Source organism: Chiroxiphia lanceolata, chromosome 12, assembly GCF_009829145.1.
Source record: "Chiroxiphia lanceolata isolate bChiLan1 chromosome 12, bChiLan1.pri, whole genome shotgun sequence".
In the NCBI taxonomy this organism is placed as follows: Eukaryota; Metazoa; Chordata; class Aves; order Passeriformes; family Pipridae; genus Chiroxiphia; species Chiroxiphia lanceolata.
Window position 1 is genome coordinate 3,453,739 of NC_045648.1, and position 22,153 is coordinate 3,475,891.

Here is a 22,153-nt window from a genome sequence, read left to right on the forward strand (position 1 = left end):
TTCAGAATACAAGGAAATTTAATTCCTGCTGCTTTGAAACCTGTAAGACATTCCCTCAAATGCAGGGATTTCCAGTGGGCTGGAAAAAACATGACATGTTTTTTAATTACTACATAAAGTGCCTTTAATCAGAGCATCCAGCTTGACACCATTAGAACTGGGAAGTAAACTCTATCCAAGTTTCCAGTTCCATGCTGGAAATGCCAGCTCATTCCTGCAGGAAACAGGAATCAGTATCCCATATTGGCTATCACTCAAAGCAGAGCAGATTGCCAGCTGTTCTTAAGCACGGGCTCGAGCAGCAGCAACTTCTGTGGAGCACAAGGAGTGGCTCCAAATGCAATCTGCACTCCCAAACTTCCCTGACTATTCCCATCGAGCCCCAAAGTGCTGCTCCCTGTCCCTGCAGCCTCAGGGAGATGAGGGCACTTCCAGGGAGTCCAGAGGATTCAGCATCAGACACTGTGCTTAGGATCTGTTTGATTTGTATTTTTTTTTTTTAATTTTTGTTCTGAAACATTTCTGGTGGCAAAAAAAGCAACAATCCTCCCCCCTCCCCCTCAGCATTTGTGTTTTACTGCAAATACAAACGGCAACACTACCAGGAGGGAGCGAGGTGATCTGAAAGAGCCAGAACCTCATAAATTGTTTGTGTGGGAAAGCCTGCCTTGCCTTTTCTCTAACTGATGGCATGCCAAGTTTATTTTACAGTATTTACAGTAAGATTTGTTTGTTTTGATACCCTTTGCATGTTGTTAGGGAAAAGGCAGAAGAAAATCTCCAGGAAGTTTGTAGTTTGTGATGAGACAGAGCTGGGGCTTTAGATTTGCTTTCTAGCCCTGTACCTTTTACTGGGAGTGTAATATAGGAGGGGATATGAGATTGCAATTGGATGAGTTATTACTGAGCTGTTATTTATTTTCTCTGTATGAGTTTGGTGCTTAGGAAAGACCTCAGACCAGCATGCTGAGGAAGTGGAATTGTTGGTTCACTCCAGGAGCAGATGCAGGATGGGCAGGAACAGCCCTGGTTTCTCCTTCCTGTGTCACAGTGCTCCAGGAGCAGGGACAACAGGCAGACTCTACCTGTCTAGTTGAGGTCCAGACAGATGACATGTGCACAAAATTATCCATTATGGGGTGGTTCCAGTGTGGCTGTGGGTTGTCTGTGCAAGGACTGACATTCCTGCCAGCTCCAGCACACGTGCTCTGTCAGGAGGAGAAGCCTTGGGTCTCCCTCAGGACAAGCACCCTGTGGTACAAAAAGACATAAAAAGTGGTGCCTGAGAACATTTAGGAAGTGTTTTCTTGACATACATCTTTAACTAGAGCATCTTGCCCTGAGTCTGCAGAGAAGGTCATCCATTGGCATGGAAAGTCATCCAGCTTGTTGCACTGAAAGGGAAATAGAGGTGTTGAGTTCAATGCTGAGGCCTCAATTGTTTGAACCAAACTTCTGAACACGTTATAGGGCCTTGGGTTATGGCAGGAGCAGAGAAATAGGAGACTAATGGTGTATTTTATGTGCTGTGACAAACAGAGGTGTCACCTCTCCCTCACCTTTGCTGTGAAACACTGGGGAGACACAACGACTTTTCTCTGTAGTGGGAACATTCCATTTCCATGTTTGACTCCCTGGGATGAAGCCTGATTGCCAAATGTTAGAAACTTTTCCTACAAAGCTGGGGAGGGATTTTCCTAAGGGCAGACTCCCTTTCATCCCCATTCTCCTGCCTGGCAGTTCCCTCAAGGATGGTATTCCAAAGATGTACACAACATGGCCTTCCCTGTGCCAGTGTTGATGTGCTGTGTACACCACGGGAGGGAAAGGGTATTTTGGGGTCAGCAAGTGTCTTGGAGCAAAGCTGGTGCCAGGAGATACTGGCACAGCTCAGCACTGTTTGGTTTACACCTGTCAGGAGCAGGCAGCCTCTCAGCTCCTGTGTTTGGGTGAGTGTATTCATCATATTTAGCTTTTAAACAATATTCTTTTCATCTTCCCTGCACTTCACAGTTGTTAATTAATCTCACAGCATCCAGGGTTTAATAGTAACACTTTACAGGGAGAAGCAGAAATGAGGAAAGAAGAGTTCAAGGTCATGGAAGCAGTTTTATCTAAGGAACATCAGGTTTTGCAAGATTAAAGTGTTCTTAACTGGCCTCTCCTTGGATGTCAGCCTCCATTTTGGGGGCAGGGGGGAAGTTTTGATATTTAATGTATTTAGAGCTCCCCTTTCATTTGTTCACTTTAGCACATATTTTTTCTGAGGTAAATGTTGAACAGCTTTGTCTCCAGAGGATGATGCTGAATTTCCAAGAAGTGGAATGTCTCATGTTCTAGACTTTTCATGCACCAACTTTTCCTTCTGCAATTACAAATGGGGGTGCCTGAGTAATTAGATTAATTGGTTATTTTTTTAAAGACATTACAAAGATCCATATACCCAGTTCACTTTAATAATAAGCTTGTCTGGAAGTCTTTTTGAAGGGTCTGCACTGACAACAGCACTCCAGTAACTTACCTGACAGTAACACTGCAAAACAGAACGTGCTCACAGTGCTTTCTTCTCCCTAGGACTTGAAAGATGATCGGAGTGATGAAGAGGAGGAAGATTCTGTCACAGATACTGAGGAGGAGTCCACAAAGAACGGCAGCAAGAGCAGCAGTGGGTCAAGCAAACACCTCCTCAGTGGCAGTCACCACTAGCCCTGTCCTGCCCCACCTCCTGCAGTGATTTCTGCTCTGGTTTCAGCCCAACCTACAGGATAGAATTTGAGTCAAAAGGCTTGTGAGAGACTGTGATTGATTTATTGTTGGCTACTGGACCTGGAAAAAAGCCCAGTTTAGAGGGAAGGGAGAAATTGCATCAAATCACAAAATGTGTTAATGACCCACTTTCTGAATCGTTGGGAAGTGTGTGGGAAGAGGTTTGGACACTGACAGTGCTCCACTAGGGCAGAGCTCAGGGTCAAATAATTCAGTGTCTCACTGGTTTTCAATGCGATATATTCCATCACACAGTTTAAGTCACAGATGTTTTGGGGTAGGTAACTTAGTGTGAGCTCCATTAGGAACCAGAATTACTCAACGTGGGAAAAATCTGACAGTGCTCTGCAGGGACTGGCACTTCAGTCTTTACTCTTCAGTTGAAACCCTCATCAAAAATGATATTTTTTTAAGTTAGATTTCATTTCCTGGAGGCTGGAGGAAGCAAACATGGAGGAATTCAAATGACTTGCCTGTGAAGAGTTGGCTTCAGTGCAGAAATACAGACCTTCTCTGAAATGTGCTGTATGATAGATAGGTCAAATATTGTGTTCTAAGATTTACCTGTCAAGGAAACCACTGTTAAAACAGCAAAACTCAACCCTGACTCTCCATTGAGCTCCAGGTTTCCCAAATGTTTTTCAGTCCTTTTGGCCCAGTGTTAGAACAGAAGGGGCAGTGGGGAGAGAAGAGAGTGAATGGAAATTGGGTCTTTTCACAGATCCTTATGCACTTACTTATATTCAAAACACCCCCTGTTCCTGACACATCTTCAGCCCAGAGGGTTAAAAACGAATCTCATCCAGTCCCTTCTTGTGAGCTCCTTGGATATTGTGTTCTCTGGAGCAAGTGCTAAATTCTGATTTGAGGTTGTGGAGTGTTCACTGCAGGTATCCAGGCTTTGGGGACTGGCATGGAATGTCCCTGTCAGTGCTGTGGGTTCATCTGGTACCAGGATCTGTATTTCCATCTCTGCTCTGTTGTAAAATGGGGAATCACATAAGTTAGAGCCAAACTTAGTGTGACTTTGGCCACATACCATTGTTCATCTGTAAGCAGTGGAGGAACTGTGGATGTTTGATCAGTTCACCAAAGTGCCTCTATCCTAAATTTGCCCCTCTTTTCTAACCCCATTGTGGAGTGCAGCAGCATTTTCAGTCCCTGGGCTTTCCAGGGAGAGCCTGGGCCTTGTAAACAGGGTGGTGCCAGTCTCACTTCCAGCTGCATGAGCTCACAAGGCCATAAATGATTGGTGTCATAAGTTTTAGAGGCTCTGCATGTGATTCTACAGTAGCTGAGATCATCTGGGGAGCTAAATCCAGTAGCCTGATGAAGGCCAGGGGAGCAGGGCTAGAACAGCCCTGGAGCAGAGCACTTGGTTTGGGAAGGCTCTGCTTCCCTTGGGCTGCTCGGGCAGGAATTGGTGACCTACAGGAAGTGTGACATGACTGACTTGTTTTCCCAAGATTTCCTTGGCAAGGGGGATGTAATTCAGTGACTGAAGTATTTGAAAGAAGGGGAAATGTTTGGGATCTCAGATATGAAGAGAGGAGTGTTTTCTGTGCAGGTACAAGAAGCTGCAGAAGTGCTTTGTTACAGAGGCTTCGTTTTTTGCAGTGTTTGATTTTTTTATTTGCATTTTGGAGCAGGTAGTACCCCAAATGTGCCTGTTTTACCACACAGAGAATTCCACTGAGGAAGGAGCATGGCCTACAGCTTCTGAGGAGGATGGGAGATGTGTGCTGGTGGAATGGGACCATCTAAAGCAACTGCTGAGTTTGGCAGGGGCACGGTTGCATAGCAGGGCCTGTTTATTGCCTACATGAAAAACACTGGCCTTTCCTAACAAAACGTGGAAATCCAGCATCTTGGAGGCTTTACACTCCCTTGGAGAGACAACTGTGCTTTCTTTGAGATGTAAAGGAGTTTTGGGAGGTGGCCAGGGTATTATCATTTAATTTTGGTGCCAGAAGCTTTCCTCCTATGACTAGGAAAGGAATTCAGGAAAGGAAACACAAGGAATGATGTTGTCACGGGAATGAGCTCTGAACAACTACTGATTTTTAAACTGGAATTTATAGTCTCCTTGAGGCCAAACCTTGCCCTTTCTGCTCAGGACAAGCCTCCCACTGAAGCCAATTAACTGAATTGGAGTCTTGCCTAGGAGAAATTTTGGATTTCAGTTATCCAGCCTAATTGCCAGAACTGTTGTTCTAAGTCATTGTGAAACTGGGGTCTTTGAGGAAGAGCAGAAGGTAGATAAATACACTCAAATGTAAAGAGGCAAATTTTGGGTGAGTACAGAAGAATATGGAAGAAAACAACATCCTGAGGGTGAAGATTGTCTGGGCACAGTAAACAACCAAATAACTCCATCATGTGTCAGTGAGGGGTGTTGAGGGCAGGGGTTACTGCCATGGCACACCCAGGGATTAGACCTAAACATCCTGAATGTGAAGCTCTAGGAACTGGGAATAAATACTCCCAGCACAGGAAGAAGTGGGAATGGATTGTGACAGTGAGACTGGATGTATCTCCCCTGTTAACATCAGATTGGTCATTCCTGAAGTTATGGGAGCTTCATTTTCCACTTTTTACTGATAGAAACCCAGAAACAAGAAGCTGAGCTCACGGGGACACAATTCCTGCCAAAGAAATTCATGTCATGGTGCTTCAAGATTTTCAGTCTATTCAATGCAATGCAATGAAAACTCAGCCTTAACATTTTTATAATCTTAGTGTGAAAAGAGTCTCCAAATGCAGGTGCAGAAAAGCTGTAGGTGTGGCTGGGAGCACAGGCTCTGACATGTTATTGTCACCATTTCACAAAGGGTGTCCTGGTTCAATGAGGTGACACAGTGCTTCTGGCTTTGCTGTGTCAGTCTGACTGTGCCAAAATATTTCTGATAGTTATAGACTGAAAATCAAATCTTAATCCATCAGACTCAGGGGAAACTCTTCTGTTCCATTTAATTTCTCTGTCTTTAGTTCAGGTATTCCTGTCCACGTGTACTACGCTGCCTCTGTACTTATTTCATACTTAGATTTACCAGCTTGCTCTGGATTTTATTTACAGATCTCCTTTGCTCCACAGAACTAATTTTCTCAATTCATATTATTTGGTATAATTATCTTTTTTTGTTGTTCTTAACACCACTGACTTTGCCTGGTCAGTTGTGATACACATTACAAATAAATATTTTTTGAAAACAGGTGAGGATTTCCTTGTTTTCCCTATCCATTCCCTCCCAGCTTTCCAATGAGAGCCCATTCAGGAATGAATTCCTTACTCTTCCAAGTTTTTCCCTTTGCCTGGAAAAGGCTGGATGACCCACAATCTTCATAAGAGGTAACAGCCATGGCTGTAAATGAGCTTGTGTTTTCTTGAACAAGTAATGAACAGAGAGGAAGGAAAATTAATGGGGGCCTCATCCATCACTTGTATTATTCAAGATTCATGCTTTGATTAAAGTACTTGACAGTGGTCCTATGTACACCAGGAACTACTCCCTCTGGAATGTTGCATGAGGTTGTATCTCTATTCAGCTGAGTTTTGAGGTGGGATTATCAGTGGCTCATCATAAGAACACTTGAGGCAGCTCAGACATGGACCTTCAGCTGGCAAAAGCAGGAAAGCTCTATGGAAAACAAGCTGTGCAGATTTGTATCAGCTGAAAAGCTGTTCCATATTTCTTCTTTCCATTTGTGCCTCCCTGGTTGGGAGGATCGCAGAGGTTCTGACTTGCTGTCTCCTCCCATGGGCAAACAAACATAAGGGAAGGTGTTCCAGCCCAAATAATGAACTGTAGCAGAATGCTTTGGTTTTATTAGCTGAATTCTTTTTTTTTTTTTTAAGCTTATGAGTAAGAATAAAGTAGATGGAAAGCAAATCGAGCAGGGCTGTGTGAGTTTTGGCTACAAGCAACTTGCAAACTGTGAAGAATAAAAAAAGAAGTTGCTGATTTAGGAAGAAAAACACCATCTCCACAGGCACTTCCCCCAGCTGTGGGATTGAAGAGCAGCACATCCCCAGCGGGCAGGGATGACATTCCATGCTGAGCACACGGACACGGCCCAGCAGGGAGAACTCCAGAACAGCACATGAGCCAGGAATGTACCTGTGAGCTGATTCCATCAGTCATGTTCAAAATCACTGGAAATGCCTCTTCCCTGCCAGTTTGATGGGGTCCCTCCAGCTCTGTGTCTCTGTAGAGTTTGAGCTTTGGCTGCCCAATGGACCTTGAGGAGGACAAACACCTCTGAGCTGTTGGAGGTCACACAGGACATCTGTATTCCCGCTGAGAATGGCATTTCTGCTCAGGAACTGTATGGAATCTACCTGAAGGCCATCAGGGACAGCAAGGTGGCCCTCGAGGGGCCAGCATTGCAGGGAAGAGGTGAAGCCCTGCCATCAGTCCCTTGTCAAGGACTGGGATTCCCAGTCAAGGAAAGGGAGGTGATCACAGCAGCGTGAACTTCACCCAAAGAGCTTCAGCTGGGGCTCTGAGAGTTTATTTGGCTGAAAGAACCCCCTGTGGGACTACCTGAAATTGCTGCCTTAACAGAAGACAAGGCTGAAAGCACCACTCTGAGCTTCAACAGAGGACTCTGCAAACACGAAGTCATAACAACCCACGTAGGATAATGTTGTTGATGTTCCAATAGTCCGAAGATTTATGAAAATAGCTTCTATTTACTCAGCTGGAGAGAGCCCTGTTCTCCTGAGTTTTGTTACCCCATAAAGCATTCAGAGGAGACCCCATAATCATTTCAAAGTCAGAAACATTAAGTGGAATAACAAGTATAAACCCTCTCCACAGTGACTTTGAAGTGCAAGAAGCATGGCCTTGTAGCCTGGAATATTATGGAATATTACTCTGCTTTGAGCCGGGTGGGAAGAAACAGCTCCCAGGCAGTTGTTTCAGGTGGTGAAAAGTCCGTAGTTTTCCTCCCACGGAAGAAGTTGGTCTAAAAGAAGTTAAAGTTGAGCAGTAAAATAGGTGATTAAATTCCCACTGAAATTCACAGGAGCTTTTCCCATGATACTGATGAGACTTGGATCCAGACCTCCTGTGACCAGGTACAATGATAAGGACAGCAGGGCACAGCCCCAGTGCTTCGCCTTCCTGTAGCCCAGGGCAGAATCCTCCCTGGAAAATGAGATCTTCTGTCTGCAGGACACTCACCTTCACCTCTTCCCAAACTGGGCATGTATCCTTTGAAAGACATTTCTGGGAAAGCAGAAATCTCTCTTCCAGCAGAGAACTCTGCCTCCAGGACAACTCCTTTCCCTGAGCACTGGCCGACTCGGGTTGAGCCCAAACAATGAGTTCCCAGAGCAGGAGGGAAGGCAGGAGGATCTGGGAAAGGCTCCTTTAGAAAGATCCCAGTATGTGAGTGAGGGGACAGGGAGGGCCTCACTGGGGCTGGGCCAGGAGCCCAGTGGAGTCCAGTGGAGCCCAGCAGACCTGCAGCTGTGGCAACAACCCCACGGGTCACCTCCAGTTGCTGGGGGAGCCTGACTCCCCCTTGGACCTCAGCGTTGGTTTTGTGCTTTTCCTGGCTGACTGAGAATCCCAGGAGTCCTAGAAGGGCTCCTGGAAGATTTGCGTGTTTGCTTTCTACAACCAAGAGCAGAAGAAAGCTGCTAAAAGGCCTTCCTAGTGCACCTCTGGGTAAGTGTCTGGGTTGTGTTGTGGGCTGTGTTCGGTGCAGGAGATCTGGTATTTCAGAACAAGAATCTCTAGGAAGCAGGAGCTAAATCTTATCAGGTTGTGCTAAGTCTTATCAGGCCTTGCAAATCCTACCTAGTTCCTTTGCTGTTTTAGAGGAGGAATTATTCAGCAACCAAAGAATGTTGGTTTTTTCCCTATTGCAAGGGGCAGTGAGGTCAGGTAGTGGTTGTGTTTGGAGCTTTTTTTGACCCCTTTGGATCCTGCAAGGATAGCACTTGAGCAGAGCACAGGACACTGTAGCAGGAGCCCCTTTGGCCTGAAGTGAGGGCTGTTCTATACCCACACAATTCTGCAGGGCATGCACAGCATTTAGAGAACCTGGGAATTGCTTCCCACCGGTTCTGGCTGCCCTGGGAGAGCCCAGCGCTGCCGGGCTTTACCTGCTGCTCGTGGAACATCCCAATCCCTACCTGTGCCATCACCCGCGGGGGTGACCTGGTCATTGCTGCGAGGCCCCACGAGGTGGCAATAGCAGGACACGGCTCCCGTCGGGACACGGCTCCGGGCAGCGCTGCTGTCCGTCCTTTTGCCCCTGGAAACAGAGATTCGATTGAATCCTATATAGAATCATAGAACCAGCCAGGTTAGAAGGCACCTCTGAGATCATCAAGTCCAACCCTTGATCCACTACTGCCGTGGTTCCCAGACCATGGCACTAAGTGCCACATCCAGTCTCATCTTAAAAACCTCCAGTGACGGAGAATCCACCACTTCCCTGGGCAGCCCATTCCAATGCCTGATTACTCTCTCTGTAAAGAATTTCTTCCTAATATCCAACCTAGACCTCCCCTGACAGAGAATATCGGGGTGCAAAATTCTTGCAGTTGGTAATTTCCACTTGGTCAATCTCTGACTGTGAAACAAGTGCCTGGTGTGTCCCGGGTAAAAGAGCACTTACAAATTTTGCTGAGAGTGTTTGGTACCAATTCCAGTCCTGGGGTTTGCTTCCAGTCCAGAGGACCCCAAGGATTGGTATCTACCTGGTTGTCACCAGTGCCCCTTTTCCCAGAGGTGCAGCACTTTCCTACTGACTCCCTTGGAGCTGTACCTGGCATATCTGGGATAGGGGAAGAAAGGATGTTAAATCTGCTCTGATGCTGCTTTACTGCTTGTATTTTTTCATATTGTTTCTTTAAAGATATTTACCAAGCCACAGAATCTGTGGCTGGTGGTAAGTGAAGCCCTGTTCTCAACCAGATCCTTAATGTCTGTAATGCAAATAGGGATGATAAATCTCAGGATAATGAGTGTTACACTGCCATTCCAATGGTGCTGTCCCACCTCAGGAACAGACTCTCCACCCCAAACAAATGAGGTGCTCTGTGTTTTGCACCACTGCCAAACAACAAAGCAAAGCTCTGAGGGTGGAAGGGTTTGGGCCAGGTCCAGCATGTGCATGTGCAAAGGGGGGAGCAGTGGGACATCACCTCCCAAACTCAAAATGTGCCCTAAAACACCTCCAAAACCCAGTGCACTGTCAGGAGGCACCACTGAGAAGTGCTCCCTGTAGAAAGCTGTTCCCAAACTTCTTCAATGCCCATAAGCAGTGGTCTCTGCAGGCCCAGGCTGAGCACCCATTAAACAGTGTTAAATGCTGGACAAATTGGGGTTTTTTTAAATGCAGAACAGAGACAAAGCAATTAAGACCAAAATCTATGAGTTCTGGGGGTTTCCCCCAGGGATGTCTTGGGGTCTGGGGGGGCACAGTGCATATTCCTTCCTTTACAGCTGCTATGGCTGGTTTCTGCCAGGAGAAAATTCAGAGCTTGGGCTTGGGGTCTATGAAAGCTGTGACCCTGGTGTGTTCCCAGCTGTGCTGAGCCCTGGCTGCAATGGCCCCCTGACCAAGCACACACAGCCTGCACACTCCACACTCCCCAGGAGCATCAGCAGGGAAAAGGGATCCTTTGGTCTAAACAAGTTCCTTTAATCCCATTTGGCACGGCCCTTGTGGTCAGGCTGTGCTCAGCTATGGCTGTGCAGAGAGCTGGGAACTGCTTTGCTTTGATAGCAGGATGAAAAATTTCCATGGGCTTTGTCCATGGCTGTGGATGGACAGGAGGTGCTCGGATGCTGTGGAATGTGGGTGGCAGCCTCCGTGGTTCCCATCTGAGCCCAGTTCTTCCCTAGGATTCCTGTTCAGAGCCAGGAGACAGCTGGATTTGACTTGCTGCTTGAAGCTTCAAGGTTGCCTGCCTGGCACTCTCTATGAGGGGTTTCCATGGGCTGTGCCCAGCTGTGGGTGCAGTTCCCTCCATCCCAGCTCACAGATGGTGCCAGTGGGAATCCTCACTGCCAGCAGGTGCTCTGAAAACACCTCCCCTCCTTTCCTGCCTGTGTCCAGCCCAGGAATCCCGACAGCCGGCACTGGAGCAGTGCTGGAGTGATGCTGATGTTTTGCTGTTCTGAACAAACACTTGTGACTGAGCCAAAGTGAGCTGCCAGCTCTGCTGGGAGAGAGGATCCAGCATCAGAGGAGCATCTCCATTCTGCTCCTGGGTCACTGTAGGGCCTTGCAAAAAATGACAATATTGGCCCCAGATGGGCTGGGGTGAGGTATTGGTGGCTGTTGCTGATTAGGAGCAGGATGTGTGTCAGACTTGAGGAGTGTTGCTCCCTCCAGACCTGGCACTGTCCTTACCCGGTGACTCCAGGCAGGCTGTGCTGACGTGGGCAGTTGGGTTTCCTCGCTGGAGGAAAAGGCAGCCCTTGCTGTCCCTTAGGAGAATGTGACAGGCACAACCCCTGTCAAAGTGCACAGCACTGCAAGTGTAGCCCTGCAGTGGTCACAGCACTGCCTGCCCTGCTCCCCTGTGCCCTGAGAACAAACACACTTTTGCTGCTTCAGGGCAGCTCAAGAGCCCAAAATATGGGGCTGTTTCCCCAGAGAGGTGCTCCAAGTGACCCCTAGGCCACACAACTAACATTCATGGGCAATATCAGTTGACCAAGGCTAGGTCAGAGGTTTTGTGCTGTGAACTCTGCACTGCCCCTGTCAATGGCATTACAGCAAACTTCTGCATAGCTCTGCCTCCAAACTGGGAGCAATGAGGAAAATCATCACAAACCTGTGTAAAGGACTGGTTCTGTAGGGAAGAGTAACTCTGAATATTGCTGGTTTTGTCACTGCTCATGGATAAAAGGTGGAGGTTTTTGATTGCTGAATTGCTGTAAGGAGGTTTTCCATTGCTGAATTGCTGTAAAAGTTCAAATGGTTTGACAAAGCTTTGAGGGCAGCTTGGGAACATCTTGAATATGAGACAAAAGAAGGGTTAGACAGAGCCCCAGTGACCTGAGCACACAGGCTTGGAGCTGTTTGACTTCCACAAGGGAAAAAAGGTGTTTTACAGACCCAGACCCCAGCTGGGGGGCCAGAGGGGCTTGGCCTTGGGACACAGCCCTTCCCCAGCTCTGTGCCACCATCCAGCAGTGCCTGTGCCTGGGGCACAGCCCTTCCCACCTTGGCCTGTCCCCCCCACAGTGCCTGGCTGTGGTCCCCCATCTCCAGGGATGGGAAGGGGCCTTCCTGGCTGGAGCAGAGCTGGCTCCCGGGCCGTGACCCACCTCGGAGCCCCCGCCTGCTGCGGGCCCCTGACCCCGGCAATCCCCGCTCGTGGGGATATCGAGTGTTCTGTTTGTTTTGCAAGTGTAATTGGCCAAGACGCTGTGAAGGGAGGAGAGAGTGCTCCAGGGAGAGGTGTTAAAGAAATAGGAAAACATTATTAAGAGTGTTTTAAGTCAGCAGTTCCCCTTATTAGTGCTTTCATGGGGGAAAGGAGCCACTTTAGGTCTGTGCAATTGCACTGGGCCACCGGGTCCAGGCTCTAGTAGCCATCCTTGCAGGTGGATGACCTGCCTTGTGTCTCCCCTTAGGATCACCTCTGTCCCTCTTCCAAGCCATGCACCACCTTCCTGCCTTACCAGTCTCCCCCTCTGGCTCCCTGTGCCCTGCTGCAAGGAATAGGCAGAGAAGGAGGAGACTTATATGGAGTATGTGGTTTTGGGGATGATCCTTGTCCAAGGCAGGTGTTGGATACAAGGAGAGATAGCTGAGAGGAGATGGGGAACACCAGACGTGGGATACAGCCAGATGAGGAACAGTGCAGGGATAGAGGGAGGTGGTGCCTGTGTGAGGGGCTTTGCTGGTGTCAGCTCCAAGCATTCAGAACTTCTGCCTCCAAAAAAAAATTAATCAACAGCAAAAATTTTTGAGAAAGGATTATTTTAAACAATCCCATGGTTGAGAATTTCTTAATTTGCTCCTGGGCAATAAACCTCCAGGCTTCTCACAGCTCACATTTCCCAGCCTGTTAGGGGGTCAAACATTGATGGAGTTAAATGAGAAATCAATCTCATGATTGCAGGAGCCAAGGTCTGGAGAGGAAAAACCCAAACAAACAGTAAATCGGAACAAAAGAAAGTGCCAGCTATTCCCAGGTTCCTGATAACATCACCAGAAGTGGCAGCACTGGACTTCATGAAAAGCCTGGCTGAACTTTAGGGTCAGCCCCAAACAACGAGAGCTCTTTCCTTTGTCCCCTCGTCCCCGCATGCCTGGGGAGTGACGTGTGGCTGGTCGGTGTGGCCGGGGTGCTGGGATCTGTGCACAGCTCTCCCATCCCACACAGACCCTGCACTGGCCCTGGCTGTGGTTAACCCCCCCCATGGCCAGGCTGGAGGTGGTGGGGCTCTGACATTTCCATCTCTCTGCCCGAAGCCTGTCGGAGGGAGCGGATCCTCCCGGCTCCCTGCAGGGGAGTGGCTCAGTTGTGAGCACGTTCTGTTACATCCCTGACTTTTCTCACCCACCCTGGCCTGTGTGCAGTGTCATTCTCTGCTCCTGACAGTGTTGCACCCTGATCCCTCCAAACGTGTGCCAGGGCAGCAGGGATACCTGGGAGGTTTTGTGCAGACAGGAGCAGCACCAGGGTGGGAATGTCCCAGACCTCCATGTCATGGGGGCAGGTGTGAAGCGACCCCGGGATTTCAGAGGTCTGTTCCTCAGCCCCCATCCCACAGGAGTGTTTTTCTTCTCTTTTCTCTGTTTTCCATGGAAATAGGGTGTTTTTCCCCATTGCTGGGAGGCCCCTGGAGATAGGCAGGGGGAAGTGTCTGTGGGGAAGATCTTAATGGAAAACCTCATGGAATGCACTCACTGTTTGTGAGACAGACACAGTCAGTGAAACTCCCTGTGACAAAAGGGACCTTTGTCAGCCCGTGAATAAACTCCCTGCTTTACAGGGACTCCTGCCATGGACCTACCTGAGCTGAAGCAGGCTGTGTGCTCCCCTGAGGACACAGGTGCCACCTCCAGTGTCACAGTCACTTTTCTTTCTGCTCTTTATCCCCAGGAGCTCATGAACAGACTGTCCACTTTCAGGCAGACTTGACAGGGATGTCCCAAAGGGAGTTTTTCTCTCGCAAGCTTGGGAGAATTCAGGCTGCTGGAAGGAAAACCCTCCTGACTGCCTCTGCTGAGGGCTGCATGAACTGTTCCAGGCACTGGAGACTCCACTTAGGATCATTTAGGTTGAAAAAGACCTTAAAGATCATTGAGACCACCTGTAAGAAGTGAGTCCAACATGAAGCAGCACAGCCTGGAATACCCTGTATCCAGGGAAGAAGCTTTAATGGAACCTCTGGCTCCCTGTGTAAAGCCAGTCTGTAGGAAACCCACTGCTGGCACCTCTGGAACTACTTGTATTTATTTGGTTGATGGTTTTAAATTACAAAAGAGCTTTTGTTGGTCCCTACTTGTCATTAAAACTGACTTGTGGTTTTTTGGGGGGTCATTTGCACAGGTAACAGCAGCACCTGCCAGGTCCATGCCTGACCAGCCTGGCCAAGCTCTGCAGCCTCTGGAGGGGAAGAAATTCCAGATGCCCAAAGACCTTGGTGAGGAGAAGAGCTGCATGGAGAGCAGAGAAGGTATTGGAGTGTCCCAGCAGGAGAGGAGCTGCAGGGAGAGCAGGGAAGGTATTGGAGTGTCCCAGCAGGAGAGGAGCTGCAGGGAGAGCAGGGAAGGCATCAGAGTGTCCCAACAGCAGAGCAGCACCTGTGAGGTTGGGATTGCCCACTTAGGACCAGGACAGGAAGGGTTTGGAAAAGGGTGGCTGGAGAGAAGGGAGAAGGCTGAGCAGTGGCCAAGTTAACCCTTCCCATGCTGGCATTTTCCAGGCAGTGAGCCAAGTGACTGCTCGGGAAGATGGATATAACACATGTCTGCAGTCTCCAAAGGGTTATTAACTGTGCAATAATGGCCATGAAACTTGGCTTCCTCAACGTACATTTAAAATTGAAAGAAAAAAATACAACACCATTTTCAGAGGGGGGAGAGGGCTTGTTTCCTAGGAACTGCAGGGCCAAATCCACCTCTGTGATGGTGAGAGGAGAAACACCTCCCCACACACGGGCTGGGAGCAGGGGAGCAATGCAACCACCACAGCAGGATCACAGCCCCCTCCAGCCACACGAGTTTATCCTTATCAGGAACAATTTCAAGGCATTTCTGAAAAGCCCATGGTGTTCAATTAATAAAGAGAGTCTGTGTCTCACTGGAGCGTTGGGATTTGGATTCAATAAAACCACTGCTGCTCCTAAGACAGATTCCTCTTTTGTTGTGTGGGTACCTCTGGGGGCTTGTCCCTCGCTCCTGGCTCCAGCCCTTGCCAACACTGAGGTCTGCCTGGGATGTTGCCCCTGTCATGGGGCGTTGCAGCCTCTTGGGCTCCTGTCCAGATGCTCTGAAAGTCTGGGATGCTCCACAGGGAGTATCCCTACTCCAGTGCAGTCTGTGCCAGCCAGCCCAGCCACTGAGCGAGTTCTTCCATGCAGTAAGTTACAGACTTCTCTTTATTAGTGCCTCTCTTCCCCCACACTATTAAATTTATTCTTTCTCTGTATTGTTATTATTTTTTGGCAGAGGACTTTGGAAGGTGGGAGAAAGGATCTACTAGAAAGTTAAACAAATCTAAGCCCCCCCCCTCAAACCCTTCTGAGGGCAGAGACAAGGCACCAGCTCTGATCCCTCAGCAAATGAAGTCAGCTGGTGGTCTGGGTTTAAACGTGGCTGTTGAGGGCTCAGGCCAGGTTTGGCAGCTCACAAATCAAGTTGCCTCGTGGTTCTCAGGAGTGGAGGGTTGCCACGGGTGGAAAGGCTGGGGGAAGCTGCTGTGCCAGCCAGAGCCCTGGCCCTGGGGGGACACACTGAGATTGCTGGTTCACAACAGGTCAGGAGGGAATTTCAGGCTCTGAGGTTTTGTTTTCCATGTTATGTTACACTATTGACATAGAGGAAGGCAGCCCCAAACTGAGTTTTTGTCTCCCTTGAATGAATCAGGGCCAGTCCCTTTGCTTTAGAAACTTCTTATTAGAGAGCAGAGCGAGCCTTGAAAGAGAGAGGGAAACAGAGAGCTATTAAATCTCACCTGCTCTCAAACTGCCTCTCTCCTTGTGCAGGAGCAGCTCTCAAGGAAAACGTGCTTCTTGCTGCCTGTCCAATGCCTGGAAGAAAGAAAAATGTATTAACACGCTCATGTCCCTTGTCCTAAATTCAAACAGCCCTTTTCTCAGCACTCCTGCAGCTTCCTGCCCTCCCAGGGATGAGCATCCAAATTCAATTCCTCTTGCTCGAGACTCAGAGCCATTACCCCTGTCAGTACTGCTCCGGACAACTCTTGTGGAAGTGCTGCAGGGAGATCTGCCAGAGTCATTCACACTGTTTTATGGGTCTTCCTTTGAATTCTTCTACAATTTCAGGAACAAAGTTGCAGATTTTTGCAGAAGTTTAAAGTCTAAGGCACTGCTCTGCTGGGCCACCAAAGTTTAAAGCTGCTAACAGGTTGGGTCTTGACTGCCTTCCACGACTCAGCCATGCCAGGAGAGCAGAATCCAATCCAAAGCCCACTGACTGCAGTGGAAACCTTTTGCTCTTGGAAATCACCCTACTGCTTCCAACAACCCCTGTCCAAGCTGGCTTTTCCTGACTCCTGCACAGCTGAGGACATGCAGGATGTGGCCCAGCCAGGTGGGAAGGAGCTCTGGTGGCTGCAGGACCACAGTGAAAGTGGGAATTGGTAGCAAAAATCAATTTTTATATCTCTTGACCTTTATGCACTTGTTTCTTGTTTTATCCAAGTGCTTCAGGAGTAGGTGAGATCACTGCCCAAAATCTTAGTGTGCTCATATATTGTATTCTAAGATGACTTTACTTGAGCAGGGAAGTTGGACCAGATGCCCCAACATGACCTGTGATTCTGTGATATTACCAACTTTGTTTTTTTCCTGGTCCTCTGACCCCTGGGATTGATCCTGCGAATAGTGGTCGGAAAGAATAGGTGAGTTTTTCAAATGAGCTTCCATAGCAATGTCAAAGTCGTTTTGGTGATGAAAACGGGGTAATGCAGCTGGTCAAGGGAGGGAGTTGTCCTGCTCTGCTCTGCACTGGGGCAGCCTCATATTGAATATTGTGTTCAGTTTTAGTCACCACAATATAAGAAAGATATTAAGCAATTAGAGAGTGTCCAAAGGAGGGTAATGAAGATGTTGAAGGGCCTGGAGGGGAAGCTGTGTGAGGACACTGAGGGCACTTGGTGTGTTCAGCTGGAGGAGACTGAGGGGAGACCTCACTGCAGTTACAACGTCCTGGGGAGGGGAAGAGAAGAGAAGAGCACCGATTTCTGCTCTGTGGGGACAAGAAACAAGAGCTGAGGGAAGGTCCTGGAGTTGTGTCAGGCGAGGTTTAGGTTGGATATTAGAAGGCTCGCTCCTCAGAGAGTGGTTGGGCACTGAACAGGCTCCCCAGGCAGGGGTCACAGCACCAAGGCTGACAGAGCTCAAGGAGCATTTGGATGATACTCTCAGACACATGATGTGACCCTTGGGGATGGTCCTGTGCAGGGCCAGGAGTTGGACTGGATGATCCTTGCGGGTCCCTTCCAACTCGGCAGATTCTATGATTCTGTGAAAACATGACGGGGCAGACCAGCAGCGGGCTGCCCTGTACCAGAGCCCCGTGGTGATCCGGGTGGGATGTTCCCAGGGGCTCCACGGCCGATGGGAACCTCAGAGCGGCCCCGGTTCCCGACCCGGCCGCGGGTCCCTCAGGACCGGCCTGGGCTCCCTCAGGCTCCGCGACCGGGGCAGGAGAGGGCGCCCCCTGCCGGCCGCCCTCCCCGCGCACGTGCACCCTCCCCGCGCGGCCCCGCCGGCCCGCAGCCAATGGGAGCGCGCGGGGCGTGTCCCGGCGGGCGCGGCCACCCAATGGGCGCGCGGAGCCGGGCGGGGGGGGCGTGTCCGGGCTCGCGCGGCGGCGCTGGCGGTGCCGAGGGCGGGCAGGGCGCACTCGGGCCGCGCTCCCGCCGCCACCGCCGCGCTCCGCGCTCGGCCCCGCCGCCCGCACGACGATGTTTGACGGCTGCCTCCTGCCCCTCGTCGTGCCCTGCCTGCTGCTCTGCGGACTGGACGCCGGCACAGGTAGCACTCCCGGGGCTCCTGGCTGCCCTGACAAGGCGGCCCCGCGCCGGGGGTCCGGCCGCGGGCGGCAGCGTGCGGGCGCAGGGCGCGCACCGCATCCCCTGCCTGCGGGATGAATCGCTCCAGGCTTTTCTATTTTCTTTTCCTGTCCTCCCGCTGCTGCCACTGCTGCCGGAGCGTTCCATGTGGAAAGCTGCTGACTGTCCTTGGCTGCGTCTGCGGCTCGCTCTGCTTTTCCCCTTCTCCCTGCAGATTTTTATTGGGGTTGGTGAAATGCGATGCTTGTGTCTGAGCTATATATATATATATTTAATGATACAAGTAGCTTTAGCGTTTGCCTTATTGCTCTCCTCCCTGCACTTTTCTGCCTCTAATATGTGTGTATATAGAGAGAAATAAACTCCTCTGCTCCGCCGGCTCCATTGTTTCCGCAGCCCGTTCGCAGTTTCCAGCGCTGAAACCCGAGCGCGGGGCTGTCCCGGTTCGGTGCGGGGGTCCCGGGGCGCGGAACCCCCCGTTCGCCCCGTCGGGGTGCGAGCGCCTGAGCCTGTCTCCTTCTCGCCTGCAGCTGGCGGAGCGGAGCTGGAAGTGGTGATCCCGGAGCGAGTGCCGCTGGAGAAGATCCACCTGCTGCCGCCCGGAGGGGATCGCGGCGGCCCCCGGCGCCGGCGGGCGCTGCCGCGGCCGGAGGAGGAGGAGGAGGAGGCTGTGCTGCTCCGCCTGCCCGCCGCCGGCGCCGAGCTGTACCTGCACCTCCGCCGCGACCTGCGATTCCTGGCCCGGGACTTCGCGGTGGAGCAGCGGCGCGGGGAGGAGCGGCGGCCCCCGCGGGACCGGCTCTGCTTCTACACGGGACACGCGCTGAACCGCAGCGACTCCTTCGCCTCCCTCAGCACCTGCGCAGGGCTGGTACTGACACCCCGCCCCGCTCCCCTCCGCCGGGCTGGTGCTGCCGTCCCGCCCCGATCCCCCCGGTGCAGGCAGCCTCCCCTCCACCGGGCTGTTCCCCTCAGCCGGGTGATGAGGGATGCCCCTGCCTCACCTCCCCTCAGCGCAGGGACCCTCCTGTCCCCTCCCCTCCCAGGCCAGGCCAAGCACCGCTGCAGTCCCAGGGTGGGTGTTCTGCCCTGACTCTGCTGAGGAGCCTCCTCAGCCATCCCTGAGGAGCCTCCTCAGCCATCCCTGAGGAGCCTCCTCAGCCATCCCTGAGGAGCCTCCTCAGCCATCCCTGAGGAGCCTCCTCAGCCATCCCTGAGGAGCCTCCTCAGCCATCCCTGAGCAGTCTCAGCCATCCCTGAGCAGTCTCAGCCATCCCTGAGCAGTCTCAGCCATCCCTGAGCAGTCTCAGCCATCCCTGAGGAGCCTCAGCCATCCCTGAGGAGTCTCAGCTCCCGCGGCTCCGCTGTGGGTGGGTGGCAGGGCCTGAGGAGTGTCCTGGTGGAGGGAACATGTTTTGTCACTGTCGGGCAGGTGGCTGAGTCCCACTGTGGGTGATTTGGTTGCCTGGCTCACTCCTGCAGTAGCTGTGCAGCTCTTCAGCCCTTCCCACCTGGCTCCTGCTGTCGGTGTCAGGGCATTGGGTGGGAGCAGCAGTGTGAGGACACCTGGTACTCTGGCGTGGTTGGAGGAACCGTCCCACTCAGGAATGTTTCTCCTACCACAAGTGTCAGGATTTCTCTACCTGAGGCTGTAGGTGGCTCTGCAGGGCCTGGTTCTCCTCTGAGCATCCTGGAAGGAGCAGATGATCTTGCCTGGGACAGAAGGTTTCTCAGGGGTGAAGACTGAGACAATGAGTAGTTTGCAATTACCGTTGATAACTTGGAAGTACTTCAGAAAATCAGCGGGGCATTAAGCTTTAATTCCCAGCACGTGGTCCTGGGATGTGTGTCCCGGGGTGTGTGCTGCTCGAGACAGGCTTGTTGATGGAGGTTTAGCCTTAAACTGCAGTGAGAAGCAGTTCATGCTCTGCCCTCAGGGCTCCAGCCTTTCCTCCTGAGCCATTTGAGGGCGCTGTGCCTCAGGATTAAAAAAAACCCAGCAAACTGGCTGGGAGATGCTGAGTGTCTGAGTGGCACTGGAGATAGAGCTGAGTTCCACTGAGGGAGGCTTAAAACCAATATCTCTAATTCAGGCTTTAAATCACTAACAGCTCTATGCCTTTGTCACCAGGCATGTTTTGTAAATGTTGTTCATGTAGTGCTGGGCTTCCAAAGCTACCTGCTCCAACAGAGCTGGAAAGCACAAACAGGCAGAGCAGGAACCTTTAAAGAAAGAGGAATGTAGTTATAGGCACAGTATTAACTGCCTGAGATCAGGGAATGGAGGAAGGGAGTGAAAAAGATTGGCGATATTCTCAATAGAAAAGTTGTAAAAGAAGCAAGACTAGGTAGTCTTTGTTCATTACTCTGCAAATATGAACTGCAGTGTTGCAGCATCTGTTTGGGTCATAGGAACTCTAAGCAATGACTAAATTGACATAGCTGAGCTAGATCAACTTGGGATCAAAAAGGGATTGGTGTCAAAGCTGCTGGTTTGTGGCACCTCTTGGGGACCAAAGCCCAGTGTTAGTGACACTGTTGGTAAAGCTCTTTTTGCCTTTGTCTGTGCATCTGGTCCTGGGAGTGCTGAGAGTGGTGTGGGCAGTTGTGTTGTGAGAGGGAGGTGTTTCTGCATGTTCAGATACTCCTTTCCTGTTAGAGGAATCCGTTCATTTACTCTTCATTCAGATAATCACCAGGAATGGGAAAGGGCTGAAAGCAGGTGGTACATTTGAGTGAGTTAAGGCTCATAACACCCTTGGGAGCTCAAAACTAGAGAACAGACAACCTGAGTGTCTTTAGGATGAACTTGAACTTGAGATGGATGAAACTAAACTTAAATGAATGACATTAATTTTTGAAATAATTTCTTTAAACTGATCCACATCACATGTAGATAAACCACCTCATTCTAGTTAAGTGGACTCTTTGGCTTTTTAAGTCCATTATTAAACATGAAACAAATCAGATTTTAGGCTGCTTTCAGTGTTCACACAGCCTTTTGCAGTGGCCACATTAACCAGCATAGCTGTGGTAAAAGCTGTGCAATGCAGTGGTAGGATGTTTTCTGAGATCAGAGGAATCAAAGCTTTGCCTCAAATTATCCATGAGTTGAACTGAGAGCAGGTGACTCCAGAGCCCAAATTTTTTGCCTCCTAGTCTGGCAATTTAAAATACCAGTACCATCTGTACAGTGGGTTTTGGTTTTTCCCATTGCTTCCTAAAGCCCTGTTTGCCACAGGAAGAATAAGGCTTTGCTCTCAGCAGCAGCACAGCTTCACAGATGGGGACATGGGCAAGACCTGCTTGCTGGGCTGGAAGAAAGACCTGGGTAGTGAAACCCTTGCAGCCTGTTTGTCCTGGCATTTATCTTCTGAGCAGTTCTAGTGCTGCAGTGGGAGGTTTCCTGAAAACTCCAGCATGGGAGTGCTTGTTGGACTGGAACTGGGTGATCAGGACATCTCATTCAGGAAAGCTGGTTGCTGAGAAGTACAGTGGGCAGTTATCCTATATCCTGATCTCCAGCTGGCTCAGACTTTGCTGTAATTGTATTCCTCAGCCCTGCCATAAATCATAGCAAAAGTGATATAAAATGGTCGGGGCAAGTGGAGTTCTAATAAAAACAAAATCCCTGACACAGTGGCATGAAAACTGAGCTGCAGCCAGACTGAGCAATTGCTTCCTGGTGATGATATCAGATTCCCAGTGTGGCATCTGAAGGTTGGGTTCTGTTTTTTAAACTCTGCTTGCAGATGCTGCTGTTAACCAGTGTGTGGCTGCTGTAGCTTCCTGCTGCAGCTTCCAACTGCTCCTGGAAGGGTGGCTGTGCTCTTGTAGCTGTGTTGGGTCTGTATTCAGGACTGGTGTACCCTGGGTCTCATCATTTAGGTCCAGCTAAAGTACCTCAGGTGAGGATACTCCTCCTGTTCCTCTGGCCAGTTGCAGCGTGTTCCTGAAAAGCCCTGCTGCCTTCCAGTTGGCAGGAGTGTGTCCTGTGGGGAGTGCAGTTGTGTAAACACTTGGATTCTGACCCCAGGACTGAACTGCCCTTCCCTGGTGCTGGGCACCCACAGGCAAAGTTCTGCAACTCCTGTGCCTACAAGAGCGTAGCCAGCAGAGCAAGTTGCCCCTTTTTTGGGA

General features: G+C 50.3%; 2 protein-coding genes and 1 long non-coding RNA gene across 9 annotated transcripts in view; 2 read left to right on the forward strand and 1 right to left on the reverse strand.

The window, feature by feature from the left end:
* CERS3 (ceramide synthase 3) overlaps positions 1–5,976 on the forward strand; it is a 46,511-nt gene extending 40,535 nt beyond the window's left edge. For all 7 annotated transcript variants that reach the window (XM_032700083.1, XM_032700080.1, XM_032700081.1 and 4 more), the window contains one exon: positions 2,575–5,976. In XM_032700083.1, the coding sequence (XP_032555974.1) occupies positions 2,575–2,706 (132 nt within the window). In that variant the 3' untranslated portion in view covers positions 2,707–5,976. The remainder of the gene's footprint in view (positions 1–2,574) is intronic.
* LOC116792776 lies at positions 898–14,031 on the reverse strand. The gene is made up of 3 exons (XR_004359263.1): positions 13,764–14,031; positions 8,912–9,033; positions 898–1,394 (listed from the first exon to the last, which is right to left on the reverse strand). It is a non-coding gene; the product is annotated as an uncharacterized LOC116792776 (long non-coding RNA).
* Positions 14,032–17,897: 3,866 nt separating this feature from the next.
* The window catches only part of ADAMTS17 (ADAM metallopeptidase with thrombospondin type 1 motif 17), a 166,962-nt gene continuing 162,706 nt past the window's right edge, over positions 17,898–22,153 (forward strand). Inside the window, exons 1-2 of the mRNA XM_032700609.1 lie at positions 17,898–17,975; positions 18,544–18,884. Coding sequence (XP_032556500.1) covers positions 17,906–17,975; positions 18,544–18,884 — 411 coding nt within the window. The 5' untranslated portion in view covers positions 17,898–17,905. The remainder of the gene's footprint in view (positions 17,976–18,543; positions 18,885–22,153) is intronic.